Source organism: Leptosomus discolor, chromosome 1, assembly GCF_034619465.1.
Source record: "Leptosomus discolor isolate bLepDis1 chromosome 1, bLepDis1.hap2, whole genome shotgun sequence".
NCBI classification, from domain to species: Eukaryota; Metazoa; Chordata; class Aves; order Leptosomiformes; family Leptosomidae; genus Leptosomus; species Leptosomus discolor.
In genome coordinates this window covers 155400254-155420894 of record NC_141391.1, presented here as the reverse complement: position 1 = coordinate 155420894, position 20641 = coordinate 155400254, and the positions used below count along the sequence as shown (strand labels likewise).

Below are 20641 nucleotides of genomic sequence, written 5' to 3'. Positions count from 1 at the left end.
GACAAACTGGACAAAATGACCAGACAGGCCACTGTTGGCTCTTAAGGAGGCTGGATGAGCTGAACACACTGCTGCTGTGAGGCTGTGAAGCAAGTGCCTAGGTAGTTTAGAAGGTTCTAAACCTTCCCATCAGCTCCCTTCCCTTAGGGAAAGAGTTTCTTTGTGATTTTGTTAGAAAGACAGACAAAATACCATCTTCTCGCATGTACTTTTAGTGCAGAATTTGGGGTAGGTAGAAAGATGCCAGGTAGTTCCTGGAACATTAGTAAAACGTTTTTACACTTTGCTTTCTGAAAGGAACAAAACCAACTTAAAATGGGTCTGCTATTTCATATGAACTGTGCATTTAGACGTAACTTTATAATTTAGAATTATGCCCAAAGTCTTGCCCCAAAGAAGAAAAGGAAAAGATCTGAAAAAGCACTAATAAGAAACCCCATTATTTTGTCCTTTATGGACAAGTAGCTTGAACGTGACACTGGTACGTAGGTACTGCCAGAAGTCTATGTAACCGGTTTGAAATTTGAACAAATCAAATCCAAACATACTGGTTGTCCCTCAGCTGACAAGACACCTACCATCTCCCACGGTTAACGTGCAATAACAGTATGATATCACTGAAGAGTAACTGCAAGAGGCCCGAGGAAGAACTAAGGAAACTTGCTGATACTCCAGAAGACAAAATTAGTTGCACTTTCTCGGCCAGAGAATTAATTGTATGGTCTGATACACACGGACTTTGATTACAGGAGTACTAGCCATCAATTTCTCCTCATCTAGCTCTCATTTTTCATCTACCATCTCATTCCAAGAAGCTATGACAGTGTAACTTTGGGCCTCTTCAGAGCTTTCTATTACCTTTCTTTAACAAGATCTTTGCGTCTTCGGAGGGGGAGGAAAAGGTTTATTTATTTTTAAATTAAATGAACCTAATTTAATTTCCGATAGAGCAGATTTCAAGCAGCAGGTTTACTGTAACTGACTTGGGTATCCTTCAATGCCTACCTTTGAAATGGTCATAGGTATTTTGGGGACTGCTCTCTGCCCTCCTTGCTCCTTTACAGAAGTTTACCAGCTCCAAACTACCTACCTATAGTAACAGCTATATACAAAACTACCGCATCAGAAGTAAACCAAAGCCACTGCTCTAGTTACAAAGCACCTGGTTTACATTCTGTTGTACTTTTTAAGGTTGTGAAGGCACATGATCATTTGGCAAACTGCAAAGACTGTTTTGGGGGTTACCTATGTAAACCATTTATCAGAGGGTCTTGGTAGCTCTCTCTTCTAAAGAAGAGAGATGCTAGTCTTCATTGGATTCGCTCTTGCTGTACTCTATATTCTGCAGTTTTTAAAAAGTTTCCTCCTTCTGCAGTTTCGTAGTTATTTACTGCTGTCACGGTGCTGACTTAGTAGCTTCTGTGTTAGCATCCTTGAAACTTAAACGCAAAGAAAAAGTTTCAACAACTTTGCTCTGCTCTGCTCGTCTGGTAATTTTATTTACTAGGTAAGACGCAATGAAGAAAGATATTTAAAATGCATGCCAAAACAAAGATGAAGTGCAAATGCATATTAACAAGGCTGCAGTAAACACAAAGTTTGTTTCAAACTTCTATGTAAAATGCGTAACAGAAAACCAGGACACCCAGCACCTGCGAAGGGATGCCGTAACAGTCCACTGATGCAACTGCTTTTTAAATGAACTTGACTGTCCCTAGAAGCTTTGCCTGTCGCATTGTGCTACTGGTGATACTTCTTCCAACAGACAGAAGACACGCTGTCTACAGTACTATGAATAGTTTGTGCTACACATGCTGCACTCACAGTCAAGAAGGGAATGAAATCTACAGGCTGCAAAAGTGTGAAATGTCTACATGCTGCTTCTCTAAATTTAGCCCCTCTAGCTATCAAAACTTCAGCTTGTACTTGTTTGTGAGGCTTCTGGGGAATCTGGCTTCCCCAAATGTTCTGTAAAATGCTGGATGCATTTACATCACCAGGCAAACACAGAAGCAAACCCATTTATGTGTGATCTGCAGTGTATTTTTTTTTTCCTTCGATTTGGTCATTTGTGGAAAGATGTGGTAATTATCAACAGTCAGCATTTCAGTCATTTTATGTCACTAGGGCTAAATTCTGCCTCCAATGAGCACATACGAATTCAAGTGATGTTGAGAGGCCATGATAAGATGGCCGTATTTGGCCGCAAACATTCTGCATTATCATCAGCTGCTACAGCATTCAAGTACGAGAAAAGATGGTTTCAGGTAAGCATAAAAAGCCAAAGTGGATTCATTTAATGACCTGCATGAGTTTAGGAAAAAAGAAATGACTGGGCTAATCGTATCTGGGACCATGTAGGACTTAATTCATGCAGAAATTACTTTCAAAATAACCAAGCCTCTACACTCATACCATTTGGTTGAAGCTCCGCTACAATGTTCCAGTTCCAGCAAATGTACTGCTGGAAACAACCACGTACTGATGAGGAAGATGGAACAGGTAACAGGCCTCTTCGAACTGTTCAGAAAAGGAAGGGCAGAGGGGAAGGTATGTGTGCGGCTAATAAAGACACGAATAGCTGGGACTGGATACTGGTACTTTTGCAAATAATTATTAGATACCAGATACCGCAGAGGTAAAAGCAGTATGACTGTCTAGATGTTTGTCCCAACAGGCACCCACAAAACACGTACTAACATTTCCATACTATGGCATGTGCTTGGGGTTGGGACACCACAGAGAAGCTTAAGAAATTTGGTGTCACGGACATGAATGTATCGGTCATTTCAGTTTACTTCCTTCATCCCACTGCTATACAGGGCACTCTGCTCTTGTCCGCTCTTATCTCCCATTTACTAAACATCTATAGGGCACCCTTTAAGACTGGTTCTGATGGCATGCAAGACATCCAGAAAAAATCTTGAAGGAAAAGATAAAAAAGTAATAATCCCAATTATTTACAAACCAAATTTCTTCCAAAGTTTTGCATGAGCATTACGTGGTACCTCGTACAGACAAACACACATTACACTACAGATATCTGCAGGGAAACAAACATACGTGAAAACCAGTAGAAATGCATCCTGAAAGGACTTCTCTAAACAGCAGCCAAACAACTTGCACATTCCTCAGGGGAAAAAAACCAAAACAAAAACAAACAGAAAAACAGAACTACAAACAAACAAACCCCAATAAAAAACCCCCCAGAGATCATGTGTTACTCATAAAGTGCTTTGCATGGACAAGGATAGCAATTTTCCTTGTGCTTTTCCTATGGGCTCAAGAAGCATATTGTAGACTAACGGGTAATGAATCTTCACAAAAATAAGTTCATTTTAAGCAAAGACAGAATGAAATTCCTAACAGTTATATTTTAGCAGACAATCTTCTGCCAGCATGACCTTGTGGAAGGAAACTAGCACTTTTAACAAGCTCTGTGAAACACATGACTGTTGAACCACCTGTACATACTTGCTCCAATAACAGTTTCTTTCGAGAGAACAATGATTTCCAGTATGCCCGACGTGTACAAATTAGGCCACAGCCCAGAGAGGGGCTGGAGCAACGCGTGGGGTGGAAGGAGAATGAGCAGAGACTACTTCACCCTCTGGGAGTCTGTGTCTGTAAAAGCTCTCACCTGCCTGCTGGCCCCAGGCTCCTTCCACCCCTGAGGTGCTGGCCTCAGATGAGATCACCAGGGAGCACTCTGGTTTCGCTGGTCTGCACACGACCGCTCGCTTGTTAGCTTCTCCACACTGGAAAGTGGCTATTGCTACTATTTAAATTCCTGCCAATCTCAATAAGGAAAAAAAAAAAACAACAAACCTTACAGCATCTGAAGACCCACAGCAGACAAGAAAAAATTTGTGCTTTCTTTTCTTTTTTTTTTCTTTTTTTTTTTAAAATGTATCCTGTACACAAAATCGATTCTATTCATGTACCAACATGAATCACTTCATTCTTGTAGTGACTATTAAGTCATTCACTATTGCTGTCTTGCTAATGTTTGTGGAATTAATATGAATACACAGTATTTCAGTTATAATTCCCACTTCAGATTAGTCCGGTCCCTATAACCCCAGTAAATATTTACTGACAAACATAAACTACCAGCAACACCGCAGAACTCCAGGGTTTTAAAAGCACGTTCCACTACCGATGTGCGTTTCTCCCTTCGCCTGGGAGCAATCTTCTGCAGACAGAAACAGTCCAACTCTCCTAGGGAGGGAAGGACAGCGTCCTCACCCAATACAGCCATGTTTAGCACGGACACCACACTCACACACATTCAACTCCTTCATTTATTTGTCATGATTTTGTTTAACACCGCCCACCTCCCCCCCAGCAAGAACGTCCCCGCTAGAAGGGGGTTGGTTCTCCTGCCCCACCTGGAGGGCAGACACGAATCAAATTCTGAAAACTTCTGTCTGAGCTTGAATTTCGTTCTAATGTGGTCTGACTTGCCTCTGTACAAATAATTTACACGTAATACCACATACCAGAGAACTCTGCAAACAGATCACATCACAAGTTATTCTACTAGAGGTAAACAATGTGCAGAACTTTACGAGTTGTTTTTTCCCTGACTGGGTAACTTATCAAAAAGTTACCGACCATTTGAAAACCAGGACTGGAGGACAGGAAAACAAAGCGCTCTAACGGAGATACCGCCACCTTCATCCTAGTTTGCAAAGTGTACAGAAGGGAAAGACAAAGGGAAGGGAAGAGATGACAGGGAAGAAAGCAATGAGAGGAGAAGTAGTCAGCGTGGATCCAGCAAGTACCGTTTTGTTTTGATCTAACAACTTGCCATTAGGACAAGATGCTCCACATTTACACACACACTTATCAGAGGACGTTTAGTTAACAGGATAAAAATCCTCTAAAAAAAGCTCTTGAAAGTACCAAAACATAATTTTCAGAATGTCTAATTCTAGGGGGTTTTGTATTTGTATTCAATTCAACCTGAGAACTTTTTTCCCCATTTATGAAAACATTACATATTGGTAAGGTACCTGGCATTAACCTGCACCCTCGTTTAAAATAAAACTTTTAAAGTAGGTACATATACCATTCACAGTCTGTATCAGGAATTCTACAGACTTCAGATGCTGCAGTAGCATCTTTGATAAATACATTGTATCATATGATACAAAAGAAAAAAAAAAGAGGACAATCTCGCTACTTTTTTTATTTTTTTTTTTTTTTAAACTTCAGTCTGTTGCTGGACCAACAAAAGAAGGATCTAGCTAATCCTTCTAAAGGTATTGTATATGCACACACCAACAAAATACTGGGAAAGGAAAAAGGTGAAGATTGGTGGTGGTTGGTTGTTTTTTGAAGAAGTGATAAAGTAAATCTGAAAAAAGGTGCAGCAGCATCCCCTTTTCCTCCAGATTAACCTCTTCGCCTTTAGAGTAACATCTTCTCCAGCTCCCATCACCCCACACTTTTAATTTTACTGGAATAAAACCCAATAATATGGATAGATTTAGGTGTTTGACACTGTAACACAGTGAAAAGGGGATACTGCATTGTCCACAAATCGGTGAGTACACCAGGAAAAAAAAAAAAAAAAAAGATCAGAACGGAGGATGATTCTTTTAAATTAGCACTCATCAGATTTTCAGCCTCTGATGGTACGTTGTTAGAGGGAGAAAGCCGACCAGCAGACCATCCAAAGCAAGTCTCCTAAGTTGCAGCAGCAGTTCCATCCCCTCATGCCCGAGCACCACAGTCAAACCACGAGCGCCCTCTCCTCTCTCCTGGGAATGATGCCAACGGCACAGGCAGCCACTGCGGGTCTCCGAATGCTCGTGGTGGTTTGTGTTGAAGGAGAAACACTGGCAGCAGAGGATTCTGGTTCCCAAAAAGGTATATTTTTCCCATTGTGTTGGACTGGCAGTTCCATTCTGCTCCACTTTTAAGCTTATGGATATCTTTTCTAAATTACTTTAGGTTTTGCGGAGCAGAATAGAATTTTGATGTTAAGAAACTGTAGGAACACAAGACTTAAATAACAGAGTGGGGTGCTGCCATGGTGCTGTGGCTACTTGAACGCTGCAAATTCTCCTGTAGAGGGAGGACAAGAGCTTGGTTTAAAAAGGTGATTTCAGTTACTAGGTGGTCAGAGATTTTCTCCAGACTAGTTGAACATTAGGTTGAATATAAAAGATGTTAAAAAATGCAAACTGTTAAAATTAAAGCACAACAGGACACATAGTGAGAGAACATTGAATACAGACCCAGCATATTTTACCAAAAAAGAATTTCTTGAAAGCAAGCTGTACCCATTCTTCCCAAGACAGAGGTCTGAAAGGTCAAGCAAAGTCTAATTCATCATGCACTTGAAAATAAAATGTGTCAGCTTAATTTCATTTTAAACTCCTTATTGCACACATACCCTCCTGAAAATCAACCATCGCAGTAAATGCATCAGACTGCAAGCTAATTTCTGTTCTGGTGTAAAACTAGTTTAATAACAAAGAACTACTTGACACACCCGTTAACCTTTAAAGACTATGTACAGTAAAGTGCCTGAATATTAAACCAGTAATAAAGACTGCTAGGATCTGGCTTAGAGACCAGCATAGCAACCTACTGTGAGAAAAATAAGAATGGTGAGATTGTCTACTCATTCCCAGACAGAAATTAGGCCTCGCTAATAGCACAACAAATAAAGTGACCCCATGCTTCCTTCGGAATTACTGAATAAACAGCAGTTCTATGCAGAACTTTCACATGCAATGATCTTCTGAAATTCTAGTTTATTTAGTGTCAGCATGCCATGAGATACACTGCTAGTCCCATTTCAGAGATGCTGAAACCATGGCACAGAGTAAAAGCGCTGCCCAAAGTCTTAAGAATTTTGCCACAACTTTGAATAGAAGCTGAATCTAAGATACCCATCCTCTTAATCTTATATTTAGCCAAAAAATTCCCCTGCCACCCACAAAGAAACTGTATTCTATAGGAACCAAAAGGATTCAGAAGCAAGAGAAAAACAAACACACTTATAACTTCCCTGTGTTTGGCATCACATGAATTTTAGGTTAGTTTATCCCCCTTTCTTGACAGCACTCCTCAGAGCTCTCCTAATAATATGGGAGTGCTAAGCAGGCTTAAGAGACCCGTGTTCTGTTCAACAGAAGTGAGTAGAATGCCATTACATCCAAACAACTGCTCCCTATCTTGGTGTCCCTTCCATCCTTTCAAGAGCAAGTGTTCTGTTGGCTGTGGTTTTTTTTCCTTAAGATTCTTATTCTGAATGTCGGAAACAAACCAGAAACATCCCTGCAAACAGAATTTTAGGCTGAAAGCATTAATTCCATGGAACATCTTGCTCTATAAAGAAGAGAACCAAGAAGAGTGATCAGCAATCTGCACGAGGAGGGGGAAGAAAAGGCATCTACAGGGCCTGGCAGGAACAGCTGATCCACATGAAGAAAGCAGGGAGAGGGGTCTGTGCATCACGGGGAACGAGAAGGGAGCACACCAAAGGTCTAAAGTAAGGCTAGCTGGTACAGGGGGCTGTTGACACACCTCGAGCTCTGTGTCTTGATGGACTGTGGTGGTAGCTTTAAGTTGTAACAACAAAACAATAAAAGCTGCATGAGGGATCTAATTGCCTATTTTACTAGTTCTACCAACAGATAAAACCCTGCTCTAAAATACTCTAAATATTTGTAATTTTTCTGTGTGTCTCTGGCATATTTCACCAATCTCCCAACTCTCTTCACGGTATCTTCTGGAAAGACCTCAATTTTTGTACTTTTTTTTTTTTTTTTCTTTTAAGAGAAGGACAAAAAAGTCATCAAGTATTGCCTGTGAGGCTAATTTTTAAGAATGACATTCATGCTTAGCTACACTTTCAAAACACGCTCTACTTAATTTATTTTTCAGTCTGCCTTCCTAAACTGCTGATTAAAGATCAATTTATAAACAAGAGATTGCTCCCTCATTACTCATCTTGTCCTTCTGCCCATTTCTGGTAATAATTCAGCTTTTAATAGTCGTACAGGGATTTCAGAAGATAAAAGATGAACCATTAATTGGGAAAGGGCAATGGAAAAACAGGATCAGAAGTCAAGAAGCATTTCAGATAGAATGGTAGCTATAAAAAGGTGATTTTCAGACTTTTCTGCCATTTAAACAAAACCTTAGCAAAGACATTTTCTTTGACCAGCTAATGCTGACTCCCCCCTCTCAAAATTCAGGTGCTAATCGAATCTCGAATCAATAGGAGACCAAAATAGGTAACATGTTCATCTAATAATGGGATTATGTCTATTGAACATGTGTAAAATGTCGTTACCAGTAACGGCTTCCCCTAGATGAGGAATGTAGACGGCTATACCTATCCACATCCAGGAATATTCCATCCTGCTAGGTTTCGACAGGACGTTCTGCAGAGTACTAAAATGTTTTATGTCACCCTTTCTATTCTGAAGCTGTAAAACATCTGTAGCTGGCTCTTCTAAAAGAAACCCCATCTGGTAGGAGAGGGAGAGGGAACACAGCCAACCTCTTCCTGAGACTTAGATGTATACAGATAAATGATGTAACCTGTGAAGTCCCTGTTTTCTAGCAGGGCAGGAAGGCCTTGCCTGAGAGCAATGAATGGACGAAATGGAGACAGCTTTAGGAATATCACCCAATATGCCCTGTCCTGCAGGAACAGTATCATCCTGATTCTGCCCTGCTAAATCTTTGGACACAGTTCAGTAATGGCCAATGCTAATCTAAACTGGGGCTGCTGCAGTCCCATTCTCCCTCCTGACCGGAGCTGTAGAGCAATGACCTGCCCGTTGTGCCACGGCAGCACTACCTGGCCCTAAGGCAAGATGGATGGCTCAAGCAGCGGACATCGCAAATGCGAGCTCCGGCTGGTGAGCAAGGACAGTTTTCTGACCAGTTTTTGGAGAGGGGCTCTGTTGACGGTGGGGTGAACCCACTCAGCTGTGCCGAACGGACTCGTGGAATTGGAGAGCATCTGCCAGTGCAGGGATAAGGAGCTGGGCCACGGCTGCTCCAAATGAGATCAGCTTACCATGAAGGGATGAAACCACATACCTTGGCGATTTGAGATGTGAAAAAAGCAACAGACGCTTTTATTCGTTGTGAGCCAGACATCTGATGTGAGTTTTACCAAGCAGAACTGGAGATACTTGCTTTGACTGGTAACAAAGAAATTCCTTTCCAAAGGATGGATAGCATTTGAAAATCCACACTTCTTACAGAGCCCTTTCAAGTTAGTTGCTACAGTCTTTTCATGCTCATCACATGCAAAGCAAGTGCAAACTATTTTAAATGCACACTTTCAAAAAATCTGTACTAAAAAGATGATCAAAGTTCTTTAATGTTGTGTCCAAACAATACATTATAAGGGCATGTTCTGGGTTAACCTGCTGCCCCTGATTCCTGGAAGGATTTAAGATGCAGTTACCAATCTCTGCTCTCACAAATTTAAAAGTTATCTGTATTTACGAGGCTACTAAGGTATATACATAACATCTTAATGGTACTCCTTATCCTGGAGTAGATGCCATGTTCCTCAGAAGAATGGTAAGAAGAAGAATGCCTTCCAGTCCTGTGCCAGCCTTGTCTACTGAAACAGAGATTAAGTGATTTACCCAAGAGAAACACCAAATTCCAACACCTTGCCTGGATTACATTCACAGACACAGAAAAAAAGTATGACAAAGGGGCAGTTTTCTGTTGGATCTTGCTCTGACCTTCTAGTATGGATACCATCTACTGGCTAAATAAAGATATGGGACATGCACTGATGTGGATAATTAGTAGCCTTAGAAGAATATACAGCAGTATTTATGAGGATCTGGTCCTTCTAGAAGGTACCAAGACAGGTTTTGTTTCTATACTGAGATGCAGGGAAGAGAAAAGGCATCTCACATCGTATAAGCTACCCCTCCAGAAAAGCCTGGGATCCTACAGACCTGTTTTCAGGACCGGTAGGCAGCTGTTACTAAACAATATAGCTGAGTTGCATCTTTGAGAACACTGACCCAAATCCGCAGGTTATTTAGGCATTTTCATCCTACATATGTTCCCAAATATTATTGAAACAGCAATTACAAACTACAGAAGTTAACCCCCTACATGCCTTTATGTCAGATAAAGTTAATGATCCACAAAACCCAGCCTCCTTTCAGGCTTCCTAAAACGTTTAGTGAGAAGCTAAGATCATGTTATGGCCATGGATCCCAAACCGTGCTCGATGTCTAAGAACAGGTGACCCAGGAAGAAGTCTAATGCACTGACCATACATCAAGAAATAGGTCCAAATGTGTCTAAAGATGGCAGCATTTTTTTCTCCCCTAATTGTAGTTCCTATAGCACAGAAGAACAATCTTAACAACGAGGATAACGCTACTGCAAGGAATAACTTCTTTGAACTGATCTGGCTGACTTGAAAAAGAGTGAGCCTAGGCAGGGCAGTCATGATGTTTCTGTCCTCTCCCTAACTCCCCCTTTGGTTAAGCCGCATTTCTAGATTCTGCATGACACCTAGCAGCATTCTCTCACTCTTACTGAGATAGCCATCGTAGCCTGTACTGAATACCACACCCCAAAGCTTAAAAGCATTCCTCCTCACCGTCTAGAATTTAAAAAACCCCAACAAATACTAGGGGAAAAAAACCCACTTAAATCCTGTTTTCATTTTAAGATAAGCCTGCCAAAATGAGGTGAAGCTACCAGAAAGATGGGAAACAGATTTTCTAAAACAATAACAACTTTTGTCCTCCATGACTATTTCCATAAAGAGATTCCAACAGCTGAATTTTCTTGACTAAAGAAACGAGAAAAGTTAGTTCCCAAACTGTTCCAACAGCAGAAGCCAAAAAGACCAAAAGAAAATGTAGAAATTGCCTACATCTCTTCAAGCTCTCTAACTCTGCCTCCTGTTTTAAAAGGCTCAGTTGTCAGACAGCAGAAAAGAAAACCTTTTTTGAATTCCTGATCTATTTCAAAAACCTATGCCAGCAATACAAAAACTTCTGTAGAAGTATCTAAATCAGAAGCTATTAAGAACACTCCTGGCCCATGAAGTCCTAACAAGAGCAGCAATAACTTGTTTCTGATGCAGAAGAATCTGTGAAAATTAATAGCTTAGCAGTTTAAAACAAACAAAACCACGTAACTAATTTCAAAATGCAAGACAGTCAATAACATTATTGTTTTCACATCCGGCGTCAAAAACCGATATAACCTGAACCACTACTCTGATTCACCTGTTCCAGAGTAATGCTTCAGAGAAAAATACAATCTTTAAAGTGAGGTGACAGGATCTTGGTAAGGTGTCTAGCTTCCTCAGTTAGGTATCTAGTCTAACTGATTCACCTCCAGTCAAATAGCAGCTTTTATACGGAAGTGAAAAAAACAATTTGTCACCCAACAGAAGCACGTTCAGTGGTATTCTTAACAATGTTAAAGCAATTAAAACGTTTCACCTTAACAGAACTCATAGTATTATGCTGATTTCCATGAAAACAATTGCTTTTTCAAATCCTCTTTTCTTATGATGGGTGTTAGCAGCTTTTCTCTTTAAGTATTTGCTGATGCTTGAGATTTCAAAGGTTTTTTTCATTTTTAAATACGTGCTATTTGAAGGATACAGGCACCATTACCAGCAATATTCTTGCAGTTCAGCAAAAGCAGATTCAGTATTCCTTCTGTGTTGCGTTGTAATAGAACACTTTGAGATGGTCTAAACTACAGAAGGTCAGAATATTTAGGCAAAAATAAAAATAAATAAAAAAAACCCCAAACCACACCACCACTCCTCTGCAGGAAGAGATGTTCTCTAAACAGCTCTATTTTAAACTTCAACTTTCAAAATACGAGTCACATGTCACTAAGGTCTTTCTTCAGATTCTGTGTTGTATCTGCTCACTTCTGCTGACCACAAGAAGTTTTGACTGTGCTCAGCCTTAAAGCTAAGTTTATTTTTCTAATCGTTGCCCACATATGAGAAGCACTACTAACTGAGGAATCTAAAGCCTATCGCTCAAATATAATGACCTCAACTGAAGTAAAAAAAAACAACAACCACCATAGCTTGAGTAGATTAAAATCCTGAGTAACTAACTCCAATCAATAAACTAGGCAAAAATGACACTCAATGACCTTAAGAGGATTTTTGCTTGTTTTGAAGTGACTTTTCCCATTTCTCTTATGTGACCTTACAATTCTTCTTGTGCCAGCTGTTCCAAGGGCATTCCTTACCAACACAGCCTTTGTGCTCAGGACATTCAATGCCCAGTGTTAGGAACTGAGTCCTCATTCCCTCAGTAAACCTTAAAACCACAGCTGGCAGGAACTGAGAACATACACATGTGCTGCACTCACAGGAACACACCAGCACACAGATGCACAGGCACATGCTTTCACATTTCTTTTCAGTGTACTGGAAACCCACCGTATCCCCCTGCTTGGATGGGCGTTTTTGGAGAAGCACAAGCATATAGACTAAAATCCTCTGTCTGGAAGCCAGCCCGGTTTAATGAGGGCTCAGATGCACTGCGGTGAATTTTTGGCAATGACCGGGCCAGAAGCTCAATGGAGGCAAGAATCTAAAACAAGTAGAAAATAAGCGATCAAATCTGTTGTTCCAAAGTTGTAACACTCTCTTAAAAACAAAGGCAGAACATAAATTAACTACAGAAAAATAGTTATATACAAATTTAAACAGAAACTTTTAAAAACAGATTACTGCATTACATTCTGATGTTTATAGCCTCAAAGAGCTAAAAAGGACATTTTCGGAAGAAACTGTCTCATTTTCCCCTTTAAAGGGGCATACTGATTTCCCTCTGTAAGCATAATGAACATAGTTGCTTTTTATTTGCCTCCTTGTTTATGCACTAGTACCTATATGTACTATCACCGCAAATAAATGCAGCTTTGGCAGCAGTTTGCTTAATACCATTTGCCATAAAGCCAGCAGGGGGGGCTCCTTATTTTTTGAAAACACTTTGGTTACACTCAAAACAACAAAAAAATAAGGTCCCCCCTACTTTTAGAATCCCAACCTTCCTCAGCAGACATGCTAAATTAAGTTTCGTGACAAAACTATCAGTTTCCCGTCGTAAAGCTTGGGGGAGAGCAGGGAGGGGGGTATAAAGATTTCTGAGAACATACACCAAGTTCTAATTTGTGTGTCTTAATTGCGATTATGAATTTCATTGTCTCCCAGTTGAAACTTTCTCTAATACATAAATGCTTTTACAACTACACAGGTCATTTTAATAGCTGTTTTTTAATTGAATTTAAACATTTCTAATTAAACAGCACTAACCAGGTGCTGAACCAGTACTCTTATGGAGTCATCCTACAGCACTTATCTAAATTAAAAAATTAAACTAAAAAAACCTTTTTGAACTGGCCAGTGAGTTCATAATTGATCTTTACTTTTAATACTTGAATTGTAAAGACTACTGAGAACCAAAGAGGAACATTTCTCACCTGTGGAAAAAGGGGTCTCTCATCTCTTTTCTTTTTTAAGCATTCTGCCATTAGTCTCTTCATAGCTTTTGGACAGTTGCTTCGTACTTTGCTGAGGTCCGGAGACAGGTATCCTCGTCCCACCATAAAAATTATCTTTATTTAAGGGTAAAAAACATGAAATGGGAAGAAGATGAGTCCAAAAAACAAACAGTAACGAAAGATCAACATTTTGCCAGACCATTTTAGTCCCAGCAGCAAGTTTTCTGCTCCCAAGAAACATTACCTGCTACTGAAATTGCCAAGTTTCTTAGAGTAATGCTTTCTAACATATTCAGTACAGAGAAAAAATTAGATTTGTCCTCCTTCTCCTCCTTCTAAGAGAGATTTCTGTGAAACCTGAACACTAGTAAATGGTTACCATTTATAGCAATAACCACCTAAGGAGCCATTCTTCGGTGTCAAAAACTGTTACAAAAACAAGAATAAGCAACTCTGTGGCAGGAACAGAACGTCTAAAAATAAATATTCTGTAAAAATAAATATTCTGTTTTACAATATAAGTCAACAGCAAGTTCATACTGAAAGGTATGGACTTTAGATATTAAAAATCCTTATCTTTTGAGAATAAATTCCTTCATATACTTTTCCACCTCAAAAGCTTATTCTTGACATCTGACCACCTTCCCCACCCCCTCAAAAAAAAAACAACCCACAAAAGAAAAAGAGAAAGTGTCCCTCCTTTGTAGAAAAGGAGACAGACAGGCTTTGTATTTTTACAGTAATTCCTTTAACATGGAAGGCTTATATTTCATCTAAGGAGAAAACTTTAGCATAAAACACAGTAAAGTAAGAGAAAGCGGGAAAGCAAAGCATAAATATGGTTAACGTTCTCTTGGATATATAAAAAACCCATCAAACCTAATCGTGTCAAGCCAAGGTCAAATGCAATATGGTTTGAGTACTGCAGTCGCACTGACACTAAAAAGCCCTTTCAAACTACCTAATCAAAGATCCATTCACGCTGCAGCAGATAACCACTACCTCTTCTGAATACTCAGACAGACCCAAGAGGTGTATCATACCTTATATTTAATGAAGTGTAACTATTTCATATCTTGACACTGGCAAAAAAAAGGGAAAAAAACCCAAACCACCAAAACCAAGAGAAAAACCCCACATCTCAAGCAAGCGATACATGTTATTTATACTAATCCTGGTCCTTTTTCAACTTTCTGATTCAGTCGCATCTGTGTTGGCATCAACGAGGAGTATAAAACTCCCATATGGTTTCTTTAGAAATCCCCATGTGCCATAACAGCATTTCATAGTAAAGCCTTCGCTACCCCATCCCTTACCTCTGCTGCAATAAGGCTTATCATCATCTAGAAGTTACTCTTTTCTAAATAATTACATTACTTAAGTTGAAATTATTCAAAATTCATTATTATTTATGTTTCTGATATTTTCTTTGCAAATAATATAGGGATTAAACTTTTATTTTTACTAGAGAAAAGAGAGTATCACTGCAAGAACAGTCCTAGTCTGTCTAGAAAAATCTGTTAAGGTAAAAACCACTCTGAGGTGTAACAAGAACGATGCTTTGCTCACTAAGAATCTCAGTTGTGTCACAGTTAGATGCACTAACAGAGAGAGCGCAGTATTTACGTCTTTTCAGACAATAGACTGAGAGTGACAAAACTTAAGACATTAGATTACATTTTATACATTGGCTTCACTTGCAATTTAAAATTTGTTTCAGCACTCAATTGCGAGCATCCACATCACTGGGTTCATCTTTCAAATCCCAAAAGGTAAAAAGAAAACAATGCCCAAATACTGCTTTTAGGTAGCTATATCCATCCGGACAGGAATCTGGACATTTCCCTTCTTTCAAAAGGCAAAACCAATTAAAAATAAAAATAATAATTAAAAAAAAAAAAAAGAGTCACTCCAAATTTGATGAATTGGGATGAAGTGTTCTGACAACTATGGAAGCAGCCTTATAAAATGGCATTCGCAGATGAACGTTGCTATGGTTGCAATTCTCAAGTACTGACAGTGAAAAAAACAAGGGATGAGGACACAGAAACAACATAAATATATCACCGCCCAGACATGGAATAGTTTACACCAAAGATCTTGATGCATAGATACTATTTTCAGATTAGAGAAATAATGAATCAGATATGCCTTTGCAAATGTCCCTATCCTGTAGAGATACATTACAGGCATCATTAGACTTCAGGAATATTTGTGCACAATTATGTAATCTTCTTACAGGATTCAGACACTCTGGAAAGTCATACTCCATCAAGCAGGATTTGAGAAATGCTGATATCCTGAAATTCAATTAGATGGTGCACGCATTTCTCAAGACTGAAATGAATATAAAACATTTAGCGAGATGACTGCTGTTCCATTTTGTCAATCCTGTTGCTGAACTATTACTCAGTACAAGGGAAGGGGGAAAAAAAAAAAAGAAAAAATGAGGAATAACTGAACATATGGAGGATCATTTTGCCTTTGCAGAACTATTCTAAACTACATTCCTATTAAGTAACCTGCTCTCTCCCTAATAAGTATCCTGGCAACCAGCTCAGAAGCTGAAAATCTACTTGAAATAAAAAAGAACAAAAAACCCCAGAACCTCAAGAGAAGTTAGTAAATTGGTGCTACGTGGCTGAGGCAGATCTGGAAAATGTAGAAACATCATCTCATAACATCAGAATCAGAAACACAAATCAAGCACACAAAACGTCAGAATGTGCAGTTCACAAGGCTGGATCAATCTCTGTTTCAGGCTGGCTGAAGTCAATCCCTTCCCTTACCTGGTCCCTGTTGTTGATGTTCGAGTACGGTAACTGTCCGGTCATCAATTCATAAAGAACAATCCCAAACGCATACACATCTGACTGAAAGCTGTATGGGTTTTTGTCTTGCATCCTAATAACTTCTGGTGCCTGTATCAAAAAAAACCCAAAGAATTTGTTTTTATTTCACCACATGAAATTCCTGGCTGCGTTTCACATACCAGGAATAAAACACGGACTTGTCCAGAGCATAACAGGTACAAGGCCCACTCTTCTCTTCAGATGTTACTGGGTCCTAATATAGAGTGGATGTTGACACGAATCCCAAAATCCATTGGTTCATTTTAGCTTGGTAATCCCTTTATCCCTCTATGACATTAGGAAAATGACTGTGTCTGGGCCAAGAAGATATTTTGAAACCAGAATTGTAATAACACTGAAAATAATAGCAACTAAACAGAGCCTTCATTTTTTTTTCAGGGAGAAAGAAAAGGAGAAAGCAGAGTTGCACAGCAGGCTGTAACTATACTTCTTATTAAGACTTAAGCAAGTCATACAACCTCTTGAGAGTAACCACACTTGAATCCTTAAAGCTTAAGGGCATCTTTACTTTTGACTGAGCTAGTTCCTCTCCTCCTTTGCAGGATGTTTTCCATGGCTTTTCTCATCTTCCCCTCAACCCTGGATTAATCATACCCTTTTTTCCTTAGCCATCATTTTCTTTTCAGGTTAAACTCAGAACAAGGGACGAGGATACTAAAGGGTTTTTGCTGACTACTGGAAAACATATGCTTATGAAGAACTGAAAAGCATTCATTTAGTCCTTCATATTACTCTTTGTCTTTTCCAGTTTAAGACATCTTGTATATGTCAGCGTGCTGGATGGATAGTCTTAGAAACTTTGGCCAAAGGCAATTAAATTTGTTGAAACTTCCCCCTTGCTTACCATCCATAGAATAGATCCAGACAACTGTTCAAACTGATGAGATCCACTCCATCGTGATTTCACTGTAGCTAGACCAAAATCACCTATTTTTACTGTGAGGTCTTCATGAAGAAAAATATCTAAGGGGGAAATGTTAAGGGAAAACAAACAAGCAGTACTGGTCCTGTCCTGCAACAACAATAAACAGCTACAAATTTGCAACATTAGACATAACAGTTCTAACCATCCACCACCACTGAAGAAAGTTTTCATGTATTACAGGTTCTAAGCAGCCAGCACGGTGAATTATGGCACTTAAGGGTTACAGAAGTTATGACCGAGCCAATGCTGAACAGACCATGGCCCAGGTGGCTTTCTTGAAATGCCAAGTACTTTCTTGAAACGCCAAGTATGAGAAAAGCTGAAAATATTCCATCAGTGAACCGGCATAATCCTTCATTACACGTAGAAACCAAATGATGCAAAAATCTTTGTGATATCAAAACAAAACAAAGTATGTTATTGCAATCACATCAATAGACACAGTAAGTATTTCTTACTCCGGTACTAGTGATATTACCCCTTCTCAGTGAAATTTCAACTCGGCAAATATTCACACATGAACAGCTTTTCACATCAGTAAGTTAATTTCTGGCAGGGAAAAAAAAAAACAAACACCAAAACCAAACAGGAATGCTGTCACGTTCCACAATCACATCTCTGGGAAAGGATACTATTACTCTTGAGGTCTCTGTGGATGATGGACTTGGCATGCAAATAACTGAAAAGGAACATCATAGATTAGGTGGGTTAAATGATATTTCACTAACCAACAACTCAAAATTCACTGTATTACTGAAACTCAAATTCTGTAGATATTCAAACTGCACATATTTATCAAGGTGGCAAAACTTCAGTTACCCATGACAGTTCCTGCCACAGTCACAGGAAAACAAAAACAAAAATAAAATAAAGCCTAGATTTCCAGCTCAAACCTGATGCTACTGAAGAATGAAATAATTATGCACCAACTTCCACTTTTCAGTTTTAACTCAATATTCAGAACAAAACCAAAAGAATTTCAGTAGGTTTTGACATGCTATTCAGTGCTGAAGGTTCTGCCTCCCAGCCTTAATGGAAACGGTCAAGACACCTTGTGGGCTAGTGTCAGCTTTAGGTAAGGTGTTTCTAAATTGCAGGAGCTAAATGCGCTTCCCAGTCTTGGCAGGTACTCAAGTATACTGTCTGCTTTTTAGTATGGGACTGGAAAAAGACCCCCTGATTGCAGACTGGATAAATAAATTGCAGGGAACACAGAGGAGAGTACATGCCCCAAAGCACAGATATAGCCTAAATTAGGCAACTAGTCTCCCATGGCTCTTTAGTCAATGAGATTGGCACAAACCTGCTGGAAAAGCTCCAATTTATGTCTCTGCTTTGAATCGCGCTCATAAAACAGCTTCTGCATCTCCACTACCTACAAAGGGAGCCTGGGGAGATAAGCAGGCTAACAGAAGGCCGAGGCTAGTTGCTGCAAACACCTCCCTACATCTTGACTGAAAATGTAACAGAATACTTAGTAGAAAAATGGCACAATGAACTGCAATCATCATAGCGGTTTTCCAGCTGGAGGGCAATTCCTCTGATCTTACACCAGTGTTCTGACTTTGAGATGCAATATTGGGCCAGTTTTGTAAATTCTAACTCACTCAATTGCCCTCTATGGGACTAAGGATTACTTATAGTCCTTAGAACAAAATAGGTATGTTTTCTTCAAATGCTGAAATCTGTGATTTAGAGAGCTACAATACTTATAAATAAAGGAGAAACCCCCCAAAACTATTCTTTTTGCTAACAGGGCTGTCTGTCTTCTGCATTATCGTACCAGATTACATCCTTCTGTTCACCTCCTGCCATGAGACTACCTGCACTGTGAAGGTCGTAAAGCCCGCAACAGAAATCTTTGCTCACAAGATCGAAAGTTTAACTACAATGTAATTATTTTTATTCTGCTATCTAACACTGTATTTCCTTGATAATTTGTATTTCCCTACATTGCAAAAAAACCCAGAAAGTCTGTTTCACTAAGCAAAATAATAAACACTTCACCAAATGCTTTGATCATCAAGGCAAGACCTGGGCTTGGTGAAGCGGGCAGATAGGTGGCCTTATTTGCCAATGTCAGTCAGAGTGTGAAGGGGATAAATAAACATTGCCCCGATGCTCATTTGCAAACAAGTAATACTATACTTACTCCATGCCTTGTGCAGTCTGTCGTGCAATATCAATTAGTTTGATCATTTCAAATTTGGTCTCAATGATGTGTAGATGGTGATATAAGCTGGACCCTTCACACCATTGTGTAACAATAGCCAACTGGGGTTTTGTTGAATAACCCATGAAAAGCAGGATATTCACGTGTCGTGTTTTCCTGTTGGGGAAAAAAAAAAACACAAGAGGAAACAAGGTGGAACAGGACATCAGGAAAAACCCAGGCAGCTCTATCACAGTTTAAATATATATTTCCAAACAGAAGTTGTTGTGTCAATCTCAACTTTTGCTAAGATAACACGATAACCTGTTGCTAGACTCAGTTTAATGAATTATTCCAGCAGTTATCTTTTCTTATCATAATGACATGGAATAGCTATTCTGGGGTAAGCATCACTTCTTGCTTTTGCAAACAACCCAGCAAAGGACTGCTCAGAAGATGCTGTTACTTCTTGGTCCCCATGTGACAGCAATGGTTTGCAAACAAGTCTGCTTTTGTGTAACCCCAGTCCAGCTATGAGATGTTGCTGCCCATAAGGAGGACATCCAAAATGAAATTTCAGTCTCAGAGGCTTCCAGGAAGAACAACCCTTTCGTTCAGAAACCATCAACACAGTTCCTTGACAAGGCTTCAGTTTTCCTTAGCACTTTATTTGACAAGAATTTTTTGTACTCTATGGAGCCAGCATAGAAGAAAGGACTGAAACAGGTATGAAAACTGTACCTCAGTAAGGTTATGATATGAACTTGTTTCCAAACAGCACTGGGAGAGACTGCAGTTCAGCACAGAGATTTGGCCAGATTAAATCAAACCTATTTCAAAGACGAACCAACTCCAGACAGAAAAACTTCACAACAAACAATGCAGAGAGAATTACCCCAGTAGTTTCAATACAACTACTGTATTTTCAGGCCTACTGACACACCGTGAAATCTGAAAGATTCTCCTCACCTTCCAGGAAAAGTCAATCACATTCGTATTGTCATCAAATGGACACGAAGAACTAGATACCTCCACACATACCAATGAAATATCGCAAAGATGAGGCACCTAAGAATTCTAGAGTATTTCCTAGCTTTCCCAGGGGCTGAGGAAAAATAAAGGCAATCTTCTTCCAACACAGCTTGGTACCGAAGGCAGCCAGCTCACTGTTGATGAAACCTG

At 39.5% G+C, this 20641-nt stretch overlaps 1 protein-coding gene across 2 annotated transcripts in view; it reads right to left on the bottom strand.

The window, feature by feature from the left end:
- Positions 1-6018: 6018 nt before the first annotated feature.
- Positions 6019-20641, bottom strand: part of BRAF (B-Raf proto-oncogene, serine/threonine kinase) — an 82146-nt gene continuing 67523 nt past the window's right edge. For both annotated transcript variants that reach the window (XM_086479446.1, XM_086479452.1), the window contains 7 exons: positions 19460-19636; positions 17940-17986; positions 17227-17345; positions 16299-16430; positions 13489-13623; positions 12443-12596; positions 6019-6075 (listed from right to left, as the gene is read on the bottom strand). In XM_086479446.1, coding sequence (XP_086335572.1) covers positions 6053-6075; positions 12443-12596; positions 13489-13623; positions 16299-16430; positions 17227-17345; positions 17940-17986; positions 19460-19636 — 787 coding nt within the window. In that variant the 3' untranslated portion in view covers positions 6019-6052. The remainder of the gene's footprint in view (positions 6076-12442; positions 12597-13488; positions 13624-16298; positions 16431-17226; positions 17346-17939; positions 17987-19459; positions 19637-20641) is intronic.